General features: G+C 37.5%; 1 protein-coding gene across 6 annotated transcripts in view; it reads right to left on the minus strand.

The window, feature by feature from the left end:
- The window catches only part of PLCL1 (phospholipase C like 1 (inactive)), a 331902-nt gene that overhangs the window by 43601 nt on the left and 273950 nt on the right, over nt 1-14351 (minus strand). For all 6 annotated transcript variants that reach the window (XM_072741275.1, XM_072741276.1, XM_072741279.1 and 3 more), the window contains exons 4-5: nt 8863-8938; nt 6468-6577 (exon numbers count right to left, since the gene is read on the minus strand). In XM_072741275.1, the coding sequence (XP_072597376.1) occupies nt 6468-6577; nt 8863-8938 (186 nt within the window). The remainder of the gene's footprint in view (nt 1-6467; nt 6578-8862; nt 8939-14351) is intronic.

Consider the following 14351-nt stretch of genomic DNA (forward strand, 5'->3'; position numbering starts at 1 on the left):
GGGTGTAGTAACAGCAGCTTTACAGGGTTACCCTTAAAATTACTTAAGATGTATGAAAATCACTTAGCTGTTTATTGTAAGTGGTGAATGCTAATTATTAATTAAAAATCACAATTATAAAATCACAATTATATAGCACTTTTTATATGCTGTACATCACTTTATAAATACTCAATTAATCCTCACATAACCCTATGAGATGGGTGTAATTTAGGAACCTCACTATAGTCACCGAAATCTGTTCCCTTTCCTTAAGGAAGTATACACCTGTCCCACTCCATTGAAGTCAGCTTTGACCATGTGACTTGCTCTGGCCACTCAAATGTAAATAGAAGGAACACATGACACTACTTGGCAGAAATATCTAAAACCTATTTGTGTTTCCCTACCTCTAGGGCTGTAGAATCATTAGACAGAGCTTCTATTAGCCTGAATTTCTAAGCGATACTCACTGTGTATGTCTTGTGATGGACATACAGTGCAGGCAAGAAATAAGCTATTGTTTCAAGCCACTGATGTTGTCATTGCTTTTTATCTCCACAGCACAATCTATCACAATTGACTCAGAAGCATAGAGGCAAAAGGAGATTTTTCCAAGGTCACACTGCTAGAAAATGTCTGGCTTCAGAGTCTATAGTCTTAATCTCTTTGCTTTATGTTTCTTAACAATTCATAGTAATATCAATACAAAGAATAATTTATTATTAATACATTCTTGTCATTGGGGGTCTGTTTCTTCAGACTTCATAAATTGCCATTCTTTTCTGAAAGAGTTGCCTCAGGAAAAAAATTAGCCTTTCTTCAGCTTCTACTACAACAGCCAGCAGCTGCTAGAAACACCATTAGAGAAGTTTTCAATAGACAACATAGAGGACACTGAATGTGTTTCTTCTTTATACAACCTCAGAGCAGCCTCCAAGGGCACAGTTACTATGGCTGCCAGAAGATCCTGGGTTTTTTTTTTTTTTAAGATTTTATTTATTTATTCATGAAAGACAGAGAGAGGCAGAGACACAGGCAGAGGGAGAAGCAGGCTCCATGCAGGGAGCCCAACGTGGGACTTGATCCCGGGTTTCCAGGATCTCGCCCTGGGCGGAAGGCAGTGCTAAACTGCTGAGCCACCCGGGCTGCCCCAGAAGATCTTGACTTGATACACACACACATACACACACACACACACACACACACAGAGTCACAAAGAATGATTTAAAATATCCATGGTCATTCAGGTGAGGATGACCCCATTCCTGCCGTCATTCAATCTCTCAGAGATGGATGCCTCTCCTCATACTTCTTTTCTAATAAAACATCCTCTTGTTTCCCTTCTGTCTCTCAACAATGAGCAAAGACTTCAAGAGGGTTTGCAGGCTCTGGTAAAAAGCTTATGACCATACCGACATCCATTTAATTTCCCTTATGCAGCAAGATTCCCCAGGGATGTGAGAGCCTGAAATTTAGGGACCAAATAAGATAATCTGCCTGCATTAGAAACATAAGTACCCAAGAAGTGAAAACCTTCAGCCTCTGCTCTTCCCAAGGAAAATGAAAATGTTGCCAAGATAAAAGCAGAGGAAGCAAAGGCTTAAACAGTAATAAAAAGCCAAAAATTTAGGCAAAAAAATATTAGTCATATCTACTGAATATAAGCCTATAAATACAAACCTGTTTTTTTTATGGCATTAACTGGAATGCATTAAATTATAAGCTAGAAATCTATCTAGGGAAAGTATAAATACATATCAATTAATAGAAGTGCTCATTGAGGAAGTAATTATTCATTCATAACTTATTTAATACATGTCATTCAACTAGTAATCAATGAAATTTATGAATAAATAAGAAGTTAACCACGTCCTAATTTTTTATTCCTTTTTAAGCTCTAGTGACCACCTACCTTCATAACTTTTCCTTTACAATAAAATGTTTACTAGTTATACTTTTTTCAATATTAGTTTTTATATATCTCTACTTGACACATCTCCAGCCTACTAAAATTGATTTTTTGTCAAACTTTTAAAAATGTAAAAATAATGGAATTTCATTCTTTAAAATAGCCAACAGGCCAAGTTAGAAAAATATATATTGGGAAAACTCACTAAAAATGCTACTCATGGGTTCTTTCTAATTTCAGTTTTGTAGATGTAACCGCCTTACAATGAAGTTCTTTTTATACTTGAGAAGTCAAGTCACTCTGGATGGAATCCAAGGATGTAAATGAATTCCACTTCATAACACATCATGTTTTATCAGTGATATGGTATAAATTCATATCTCCCCTCCAAAAGATCTTCAAAACTCTCCTGAGTGAAACACCTCCAAAATTAATAACAATTTACTACAATAGGTTAACTAAGCAAGTGAAGTTGTAGCATCTCTTTCTAGAAGACTTAAAGAACAGGCAAATTTCCCATTGTAAGATTTTAATATTATGTTAGTAACCAAATAAAACTCATTTCTGAAAGACAGCATGAAGAAAAGACAGATGGAAGGAACCCTTAATGTGTGAGGGTAGGATGAGAAGGAGCTATCTTGGTCCAATGATTATCTGGAAAATATACTGAAAACTGAGTCATTGAGACTTGTATCATCATACCACCCCAAATAAACACAATGGCTATTTAAGGAGTTTGATTTTGTTCTCAGCAATGAAAGAGAAAGGAAGGTTTAGGAGGAGCATGTTATAGTTGGCTATTGGCATATTAAAGTGTGGGGAAATGCAAAAGATCTGCTAAGCAAGTTCCTCCTCTGGACCCAGGTATGGTGCTAAAATATTAATGGAAGGGAAAAAAAAAAAAAAGAAAACCATGGATGAGAGCTTCCAGGATCATCTTGATTTCAGCCTTCTTGATGGATCCAAGATCCTCACTTCTGGCTTGGAAAATTTGGACACTACGTATAATTCATATTCATTATATTATAGAGCTATTCATCATGGTCTCTGCAATTTTTTCTATAGTTTCCCTGTCATTTATTACCAGATCGATGTAATACTGAATTGCAGGAAACAAACTAAAGAATTTATTTTTTAGTCTCAGTTAAATTTGCTTTAAAGCTAGTGCCCCTTCCCACCACTCCTTGCTCCCCATCTACTTCCCTAGGAGCACATTTGTCATTATTTTCTAGCTTCTCCCTCACTTGTTGGAAAGTACATTGGAATAAAATATGTTTAGTTACATGAACCCACATACTCAACCAATATTAATCAATCCCCACTCCCTTTCCCTAGATAGTGGAGAATACTTACATAAATTGTATGTAAGGAAACCTTTTCAGTTGGCAATGTGCAATATTATAGTGAGCCCTGCCATATTTTACTAATGCAGTGATTATGTATTACAAGTTTGCTTATACTCATTCAACCAGTTGTAAGCAATGTCAATTGAATCTAGGAAACTTAAGAAAATGAGCATTTACTGAAAGATGTTAGGAGCTTGGAAAATGAACAGGAAGGCTGGAGAATAAAGCAGGAACTAAGAGCTTCGCATTCAAGATACAAGATATAAAGGGAGGTCTCAGAGAGGCACTATGAGACTACACAGTCTCCAAAGGAGCCCAGCCTCTGTCCCTCGGCTAAAAATTAAAATTCCAGGGGCATCATGGTGGCTTAGTCAGTTAAGTGTCTGACTCTTGATTCCAGCTCACGTCATTCATGATCTGAGGCAGGCTCTGAACTGGGCATGGAGCCTGCTTGGGATTCTCTCTCCCTCCCCCTCTGTCCCTGTATTCTCTCTCTCTGAAAAAAAAAAAAAAAAAGAAAGAAAGAAAAGAAAAAAAAAATCCAAGACGTTCATTTGTTCAGCAATTGTGGAAAGAGCACCTCATTAACAAGCCCACAAAATGTAATAAGGGAAAAGAAATATTAAAATTTTTGGAAAAATTCACTATTCTTGTTTAGGCTCCTAGCACTCAAGCTAAAATACCAGCAGCTAGTACATGAGCTATAATAGTAGAATACTGGTCATGTTTCAAAAAGTCTGTCTTAGAATGATGTGTATGTACAGCATTTGCTCAGCCCCATCTACCAATCTGCCTCTGTCACTAAATCAAACAAACATAGAAACAAACCTCAGAAAACACTGAATGGGCTTAAGTCACAGGTTAATAAAGAAACAAGAAATTATATCTCAATATAAAAATTAATTAAATTCAATTTTTTAAAAAATAAAATAAGAAACAACAACAACAAACTTGTTCCTCCAATGGTCATCCTCACCTGGCAAAAGTAATAGCGTATATGTGTGTCTATATATAGTGTCTAGTTTTATGCACTTTGACTTAGATATTTTGTATGTATTACCTCATTTGATTCTCACCAAACCCAGGGAATTAATATTATTGTCACACTAATGTTATTGTCAACCCACAGAGGGATTATATAACTTGGCTAAAACCTCAGAGCTCTCTGGCAATCCGCACAAAGAATCTGCTGCACCCCTGATCAAGGCTGCCTAGACTCAGTCACATGGATTGAGTTTTACAGGAGGCAAGAGGACAGTATAGTGTAGAAACATGGGAATGAGTTAAAATCTCAGCTTTGCCATTTACTAGCTGATGGCAAGAAGCTTAAACCTGGCTAAGCCTCAATTTCCTCATCTGTGAGATGGAGAGAGTCATACCAGGGTCAGCAGGAGTCACTGCAAGGTCAGTCGGTTATCGCAAAGAGGAAAGGGAAAATGTATATAAACTACATAGCCATGTGTGCTTGTCACATATTAAGTACTGAATAACTGATGGCTATTATTAGTTATAGATCTGTCTCTCTTTGCAGACTAGTCCTAGAGGCCCAAGTATTCCTCTTTTATTATTTGTAACCATAGCACCTTTCTCAGTGATTGGCATATTACAAACTCACATGAATATCTGCTGACCAGAAAGTGTTTGGTATCAGTATTCACGCTGCCATGCTTACTCCGACATTATAAAATAACCTCACCTTACATTAATGCTATAGGTCTTCCCTGCTCATTAAGCAAATGATGCCTATTTCCCACTACCCCACTCCTTGCCCCCAGACTGTTAATTCATGAGGTCAGGGACTATACTTCTTTTGTTCTCCGTGAATCCTCAATGCAGAGCACAGAGCCCAATACATAGGGGAGGTTAACAAATATTTGTGAACTGAATTTTTAATAAACATTTATATCTTTCAGTTCACCTAGCACTTTCACATAAACGTATTTTTCAACAGAGTAAGTTAAATATGTCTTTGGCGCCAGGCTGCCTGGGTTCAAACCCCACCTCCATCATTTACTAGCAGTGCAGTCTTGAGTAATATACCTACAATTTTTGTTTTTGTTTTTGTTTTTAAGATTTTATTTATTTATTCATGAGAGACACACAGAGAGAGAAAGAGAGAGAGAGAGAAAGAGAGAGGCAGAGACATAGACAGAGGGAGAAACAGACTCCATGCAGGGGGCCCAACGCGGTACTCGATTCTGGGTCTCCAGGATCACGTCCTGGGCTAAAGGTGGCACTAAACCGCTGAGCCACCTGGGCTGCCCTATACCTATGTTTTTAATGCCTCAGTTTTTTCACATATAAAATAAGAATAATAATAGTATTGGGGGGCACCTGGGTGGCTCAGTTCATTAAGTGTCTACCTTCGGCTCAGGTCATCATCCCAAGGTCTTGGGATCAAGCCCTGTATTGAGTTACCCTGCTCAGCAGGGAGTCTGCTTCTCCTTCTCCCTCTGTCCTTCCCCTCACTCATGTGTAGGAGCATGTGCTCAAATAAAATCCTTAAAATATAATAATAATAATAGTATTGAATTGTTATCTGTCTTATAATGTTAACTTATACAAAGATTGTAAAACAGTATATGGCACATAGTAGGTGCTCTTTAAACATCAGCAATGATTAATTTTGTTTATGGCTGTTTTCTTCCCAACACACTGTCAGGAATAAATTACTCCAACTGCCTAAATCATCGTTCCTTTCACATAAGAAAATATGAAAAGTGGCATCTTTACTTCAAAATCCTAAAATTAATTTTCAGCAGAGCAAATCATAATCTCAAGAAACTGACTTCCAAAGCTACTTGCAAAAATAAATGTATTTATAGAGACTGCTCTTAAAATAAAATAATCCGAAATGGCTCCAGATATTCTGTATTCTAAAGCTCTTCCAAATCATTTGTGCTGGATTCTTCTCCCACAACATTTGGCATTATTCTTTTCACAAACAAGAACAGCTATATTGACTTGAGCAGAAGCATTCATGTGAGTAAAAACACCGGGTGGTAGAATTAGGTCGCCCTGTCCTCTGCCTCTACCACAAACCTCATTTGCCCTATTATGGTGAAAAGTATGTCAATCTCCCCATCACTTAGAGCATGAACCTGGTGATTAGGCCACATATTACTTCAAAATTCCAATCACTGCATTTAACCACTGATGCCTCTCTGCACATTGGAGAGATGAGCAGGAGAAAAATAAAGGCAAAGAGGGTACCTGGGAATTTCATTTACCTTCAATACTGTAATGTTCCAAGCAAAGCTCTCAGTTGCCTTGTTGAGTTTTCTTCCTTTCAAGCCTTCTTTTGCCCCTAGATTATGAAGTTCCTCATGGAATTCCATCCCTTTTAAAAAAAGAACATACCAGAATTCTTAGTATAAGTTTCATAAAAATAGGCATTTTATTATGAAAAATTCCCCATTCCTGTCCTTCTCTCATAATTTTGAAATCCCTGACTCAAATGCTCCCTTACATCTTATTCATCCCCACCAATGGTTATCCTTAGGGGCAAACTAACAATAATCAATTCATTATATCAAATTACATTTTAAACAGACAGGAGCTATAGATAAAGACATAAACCTCCTTTTTAGGAGGTTAAGAACCAAATTCTTCTGATAGCTTACATGTGTCTTGTTTGTCTTCTACCTGGGTTTTTTTTTTTTTTTTAAGATTTTATTTATTTATTCATGAGAGACACAGAGAGCGGCAGAGATAGAGGCAGAGGGAGAAGCAGGCTCCCTATGGGGAGCCCGATGTGGGACTCAATCCCAAACTCCAGGATCACGCCCTGAGCCAAAGGCAGACACGCTCAACCACTGAGCCACCCAGGTGTCCCTCTACCTGGTTTTTATGTGAAATGGTGTAATGTGTGACAATGTGTGACAGGTAACTATATGTGATAGATGCACTTATTTTATTTTTCCACATAAACCATCTGTATGACTTGACAGTAGACCCTGGAGTCCATATGGATAACAATGTTAATCAATAAATGTTGGGTAAAAATAAAAATATGTTTTATAAATGTGTTCCTGGAAACACCTAAGTACTTCAGATTTGGTAATGGCCTTAAAGTTATTTTTAGCTGAACCATTTCTTAATCTTGAATACTATTAAAAAAATGTCATCATCCTCAGATGGGAATGACACTTTCTTCTGGACAGTTTATGACATCTTTGGAAAGCTATGAGTGATATCAAGCCAAAGTCTCTCTCCCTGGAACCTTTACCCCTTCATGCTAGCTAGACCCAGACCAGCTAAGTCTAATCCTTTTTCCACTGTACAGCCCTTTAGCACTTGAAGAAAGATATTAGATAAATTCCACCAGAGTCTTTTCTCCAGATTAAAGATTCTAGCATGTTTCAGCTTTACTAACAATGTCTCTCCTTTAAAGATGACATCCAGGCAAAGCCTCTACATTGCATAGTTTACTGGAGTTGAGCTTGTCGGGATCTGCATCCAGGAACACCATACTCACATTGGGCTTGAAGCAGCCCACACAGGGTGGGGATTTACCACCACCCTCCTTGTCTAGTTACTTTACTTTTATTAATGCAGCTAAAAGCCACATTAACCTTTCTGGTGTTAGTATAACAAATATAGCACATGGTAAGAGCATGATTTGGGGGTTGGGCTTACACTCTGGCTCCACTACTTACTAGCTACATAAGCATGAGCAAGACCTTGAAACTCTGCAATCCAGTTTCCTTACTAGTGAAATGGTGATAAAAAGAGTGTGTCCCCTCAAAGGACTGTGGTAAAGATTAAATGAGTCAACACATATAAAGCTTTTAAAGTAGTGTCTGGCATAGAAGAGCATTATATAAGTATGTGGTATTATTTTTGTGCTGTCAACAGAAACATTTAAGCCTGTGGACCAGTCAGTGAAGAGCACCATTTTTAAAGTCTAGTTTGGGATCAAAGGTCAGCTCTACCCTGTGTTGATATGGGATCTCAAGTGATTCACTCAATCTCTCAGAATTTCAGATGGCTCATCTGTAAATTGGATACAATGGTGATTACCTTGCAGAGTTAAGAGGACTAAGTAACAGTATGTGTGCACAGAATATTATGTGCAAATATATAAAGCAATTGTCACTATTGTCATCTTCCTCATCATGATCATTGTGCATAGGAATCCAGGAGAATATAGATCCAAGAAATATTAAAGTACAGAGTATGGATGAAGGTAATATAAATAAATAGAGGGGTGCCGTCATAGCTATGTGGCCCATCCCATCCTTAAAGAAAGAATAAATCTAAAATAATGACTAATAAATGAGGCAAAAGCCTAGGACATTAATAGGATTATGGCTCGAATTATAAAAATGAGGGGTCCTAAAGGGACAATGTATAGTAAAAGGTTTTGACAGACTTGCAAACTACAAAAGTAGATTCAGAACCCTTTACCTCTCTAAACATTGTTAGACACTACCCCCTATATACATACAGCCCACCTATTGTCACCTCAATTTCTTCTGTACTAAACAAAGACTTACATTCACTTCAAAAGTATTAACTATGGCATAAAATATTTGAATTTTAAGAGTAACAACAGAAACTTTAAAAACTACCAAAAATTATCATTAAGTTTCTAAAGAAAGGGGGGCAAAGTATGGGGATTACCTGATTTCTGACACTGCACAATCTTTTCCTGGACTGTATCTGCCATTTCTATGAGAAATCGGCTCTCTTGAATCATCTGTCACAAAATAAACAAAACAAAAAAAAGGTGGTTGTTAGAAGTCCTTAAACTGGCCCATTGGAAGGACAGCATACAGAGATACACCTAATGCTACCAATAATGGGGAACCATGGTCTTAACCACAAGAGATAGGAGATGGAAGGATAACTGGGGTCTGTCCCAACCGCCATCCATTCTAGCTAGACTAACGTGAGAGTCACCTACCTTATACTTACTTCAGTCATGTGACACACTTGGCACACATGGATGCCAAGTAACTGTTAAATAAATGTATACACATTCATTAAGTCCCAGATCACATTTATGAACACCTCTTTTCTACTCCCTCACTCCGAAAGTTACAGCAATACCAAGGCAAATGGTACTGGAATAATAGCAACAAGAATCAGAATAGGGAATCACCTAGTGATGACCTAAAGGATAACTGAACACATCAGTGAAGTTAGACGCTTGCATTTGGGTGGGCCAAAGCTGGTGGAGGTCTGGTTCTCCCTCTAAAAGGGCTCTTGCTCCATTGGCAAGAATGAGGAATGGGTCAGATTTCAGAGCCACCAATTTAACAGAAATTGTAGGCAATAACACTGAAATGGTGATCTCTGCTCTTTACCTTTGGGTAGAAAACAAAAGTGTCCAAGAAATAATTAATAGACTAAATGAAATAGGGGAAATAAGACAACTGCTGATGAGATGGAGAAAAGAAAAATCTGTATGTGAAGAAGAGGGAAGATGATAATTGGTAAAGAAGTTGTAATCAGGATGACAAGGGATTGTGGCTCTCTTGAAGTGCCTGAAGAAAAGCAACCATTAGACAAACTAATACTTCTTGAATTTCCAGCCACTCTTCTATTCCCAATAAGTGTTGCCCCATTCCATCTGGCTGTTCTGTTTTGTCTGTCTGAATATTCTGAAAGGAGTTCAAGGCAGAATCCAAAGTGGATATAAAGGTCTTGGGTAAGACGTTTTTCGTAATTAAATGCTATCAAACAGATTGTAGTCTTGTACAATCACTGAAAAATATAAAGTGGTTTATGGCTACAAATTTTTAAATGGAAAAGAGTATTGAATCACAAATTTTTTAGTGCCTAACAACTCCACAGAAGTAAAATCATATTATTCATTCATTTAATAAATATTTACTAAGAAGGCACTATGTGTAAGCACTGTAGTAAGTACAAGGAGTGTGATGCATTAAGGAGCAAAAACAGACACATTTCTATCTCCGTGGAGTTCAGAGTCTAGCAGGGAAGTCTAATCAAATGGATGAATGAAATATGATAATTAATTCAACCAAACAAAATTGAATTACTCATATTTTCTGCCTAAAGTGGTAATTTAAAGTAAGTTATTTGGAGGGTCAAATCGACCACCAAAACCATAAAAGCAGATATCCAAGAAGGTCTAGACTGGGTCACACATTTTAACTGCATTAACACTTTCAACTCCCAAGATGAAGTGGAAAGTTAGTGAATAACACCTTACGAAATGCCTAACAGTAGCCTGACTTACTACAGCTTCCAAGTGAATGAAACTTACAAGCGGAGAAAGATTTAATATGAGGGCCATCTAGTCTTTTCTAAGCTTAGCATCCATGCATGTAACATCAACTGAGTTTTATTATACTTTCAAAAGTTATCAGATATTGCAATAGTTAAGTAGTAGACAAAATGTTTTTATGAAATTCAAGCAAGGGAAATACTCATAAATAACGGACACATTTTGTGATTTTAACATAAGCAAAATAGGTAATACACATTTTTTAGAATAATTTAATTATAAGACCAAAAGAATCTTAGGTATCATGACCACTCCCTTAATTTTGTAAAAAAAAGAAAAGAAAAGAAAAAAGAAAAAAAGAAAGAAAAGAAAGGAAAAGTAAGAAAAAAAAAAGAAAAGAAATGAAGACTTACAAGAGTTAAGATTGTCTTAAAAATAGAACTAATTATTGAGCTGGAATTAAAACCCCACTTACTTTCATGAAAAAATAGCACTCCTCTAACTTTGTCTGGCCTGGCCAAGCTCCGTGAGAGAATGCATGCCTTCACAGACATGCAGTCTTTCAAGCCTGAACTATAGCATTTTCAAAGTCACCTGGCCCAGCCTTTCAGAAAAAAAAAAAAAAAAAAAACATGAGGGAATGCCCATAATCAATCTATTTCAAACAGATTCAAATTTATCCTTTTATAAGAAAAACTCAATATAATAATAGGATTGATAATTCCCTTTGATAATTTCTTTTGATTTCCTTTAATAATATCTTGACTGACATCTTAACACTCATTTCTCTTGGTTTTGCTCTCAGTAGAGAATATATTCTTTAATTTAAAAAAAACCCTCTACCTATTGATTTGTAGACTATTTTCTTTGCAGTATTTTACTAGGTGTCTCCTCACTTTTGAGCAAAAAAGGAATATACTTCCTTCATCCCAAAACACCATACCCTCTTTATAATAATCTGAGAAGGAAGTGTTTTCTTTGCTGTGGCTACCTCTTCTACCTAGACATTCACTTCTGCTTCCACTACTTCCCTCACAAACCCATTACTAATGACCCCTTCTTTTTTTTATCCAAAATCTCTACCTCTCTCCTGTTTTTTTTCCCTTCTCCATGTATGGAGAGCAAGCAAACAATAACAACTTATTCTACTGGCCATTAATCCTCCCTTTGTAAAATTAGCCCATACTCATTGCTTTGACTCAAGCAAGTTTCCATCAAGACCTTCAAAGTTTAACTTTGGCCTCATCATCAACTACACCCTGGTCCATCCTCTGTCCTCATTCATTCCCAACTCAGCAGTTGACACCTGTGGTCGGCCTTCCTTTTTGATTTCTGGGACCCTGTTTCATTTTCAGCTTTACTCTTTCTCTGACTCCTGTACTACCTGTTTCACCTTTTTTATATCCATACATGTAGGAACTGTTTGAGCTGCTAAGCCTCATCTCTCCATTTTTTCCTTTCACCATTTTGACTCCTCTTAGTAATTTCATCCATTCCTAGAGCAATGAAATATTGTACTCATGAAGATCATTTCAAGGCCAGTGTCCCCAACCCTGGCTTCTCTCCTAAATTCCAGATTTATACTTCCAACAGTCTATAATGGTAGTTTCCAAAGTAGGGAGGTACATGTACTCTGGGGCAAGGAGCACAAAATAATCCTTGGAGGTGTGAGGAGAAACAATGAGGACTTCTACTCAGGTTTATTTATCCGTAAAATTAGAATGGAAATTAAGCTTTACAGATTGACCCTGCCCCTTGCCCCTTGCCAAGTCAAGATCATGTGTCCCTAATGTGGTGAGATAAGACAAGGAAGAAGGGAATTCTGCATGGAAGAAGGGATAACAGCATTACTCATTTATTAGTTTCTTCCAGAATATTCCAAATTACATATGCCTGTAATTTATATTATCTGGTCCTAAATAAACTAAACTTCCCCAATATGGATTCCTGAGAAGAAAATGAAGATTATCCAAGCACAGCAAAAATGTGAAGATGGCAGAGCAGCTCCTCGATTCTACTCACATCATGATTTCTTCCTCAGCAACACAGACAAGGGAAAACCATGACAATGGATTAAATCAATGTATTCAATTACATTGGAAGAGCAAAAAGATTTATTTTTATTATCTGTAAGTAAAACTTAAAATCCAATGCTAATTTCTATTCTTGATTTGTTTTATAGTGTATAAATTGGTATGTTAGTAAGTTTATATCATTTATGAATGAATACACTCTCAAATTTTTACTGAGGAGTTGCCTGTGTTGGATCCTCTCTATTCACCCCTCCAGATGTACTCTCTGCCATGTTCCATGCTGGGGAGGCTGGTCTCTGTGAGCAACATCAAGCAGGCTCTCTCACCTCTGACTTCTGTTGGGACTGGCCAAGAGGACTCATCAGCAATGGATCATGGGCAGGAGGCAGGAGGAGATAAGGTTTAGGGTAGTTATTCCCTTGACCATTCGCTCCCTGCTGGACTGTGGCTCCATAGCTTCCTCCTTACAAGGCCACAGCTCCTGTCAAGTGAGCTGTATCTCTACCAGGTACAGATGTTATTGAGCACCAGGAATAGCTCCCTCACCTTCCTCTTTGGGCCTGGGAGTGATGACAGATTTCCGCTGTTACTCTTCCTGGGGTGATCACCATCCAGTGTTGCTTGTCTAATGCTTACCCATACTTTTATCACTAAACCCCTCATTTACTCCTTTAATCACCCCTTTGCTATTTGTGGAGAACAAATAAGGCGGAGATGCTTAGACTACCAGATACCTGTACTGTAATTTCCAGCATTCTCTGTCTCATCCAGAATTCCAAGTTCCAATCTCCAACATTCTCTTTGCCTCATGCATCCTGAAGGTGAGCTCCCCCTATTTTGTCAGTCACCCTTTGTTTCCTTCTTTTGTCACAGCATTCCTGGTTTAAAAGCCTTTCTTCACACTCTCTGGACCATCTTTCAACTTATATTGTAGCTCAATCATCACCTTCAAAAATATGTTCTCTTCCATTTAATTCTCCCATTCTAACGCCTCCTCCTGCCAAAAAATGAAATATCTCCTATTTTCTCCAAGTGCTCACAAAGCATCCTTGGAGGCACTCAGAGATGGCTTTGAATCCCTGCTCAGCTACTGGCAGGTTCTGGTTCTTCCGACACTACTCCTTCTAAATACCATTTCCAGAATCATCTTCCAAAAGCATAGCACTAGTTACTTCCTGGCTTTCTCGTTTTCTCCTTTGCCTATTGTGTGAAGTAAAATTTTTCTAACCCAGAATTCACGTCTTCCCATTTGCCCCAGGAGCTTCCCCCTCTCTGGCTTCCCAATTCTCCTAGGACCTTATGTGAATCATGCTTCTCCAAGCACCTTGTTCATCCTTCTACACACTTCTTTCTATTAGAGAAGTCTTCTTAAGCCTGGTCAAAATCCTACCAGCCTCAAAACTCATATCAGTGCCTCTCTTCCATTGGTGTCCTGATTTCCCTTTCCCTTTCCCTCTCACCTCCAAATTTCAAGAATATTCTATGTTTTTAATCCACTTACAAAATTTCTTATTTTCTATTTTCTATTTCAAATTACAATTAATTATCTACTTATGTTATCTCTCACCCTTCATTTCCCCAGTAAATTGTAATTTCAGTAGATCAGGAACTTAGTTACCTATATTCATAGATTCATCATTTATTTATATAATCACCTTTTCTCTATTTTACTGTGTGACATTTATTTCTTCTACATATTGATTACCCACACGTGTACACACAATACGGTATTTTATTTATTATTGATTACTTCTCAAACCTAGAATTATCTTTTAGAACTCTTCTTTTTTTTAAGATTTTATTTATTTATTCATGAGAAACACAGAAAGAAGGGCAGAGACATAGGCAGAGGGAGGAGAAGCAGACACCACGCAAGGAGCCCG

The sequence above is a fragment of the Vulpes vulpes genome, chromosome 16 (assembly GCF_048418805.1).
Source record: "Vulpes vulpes isolate BD-2025 chromosome 16, VulVul3, whole genome shotgun sequence".
Classification (NCBI taxonomy): domain Eukaryota; kingdom Metazoa; phylum Chordata; class Mammalia; order Carnivora; family Canidae; genus Vulpes; species Vulpes vulpes.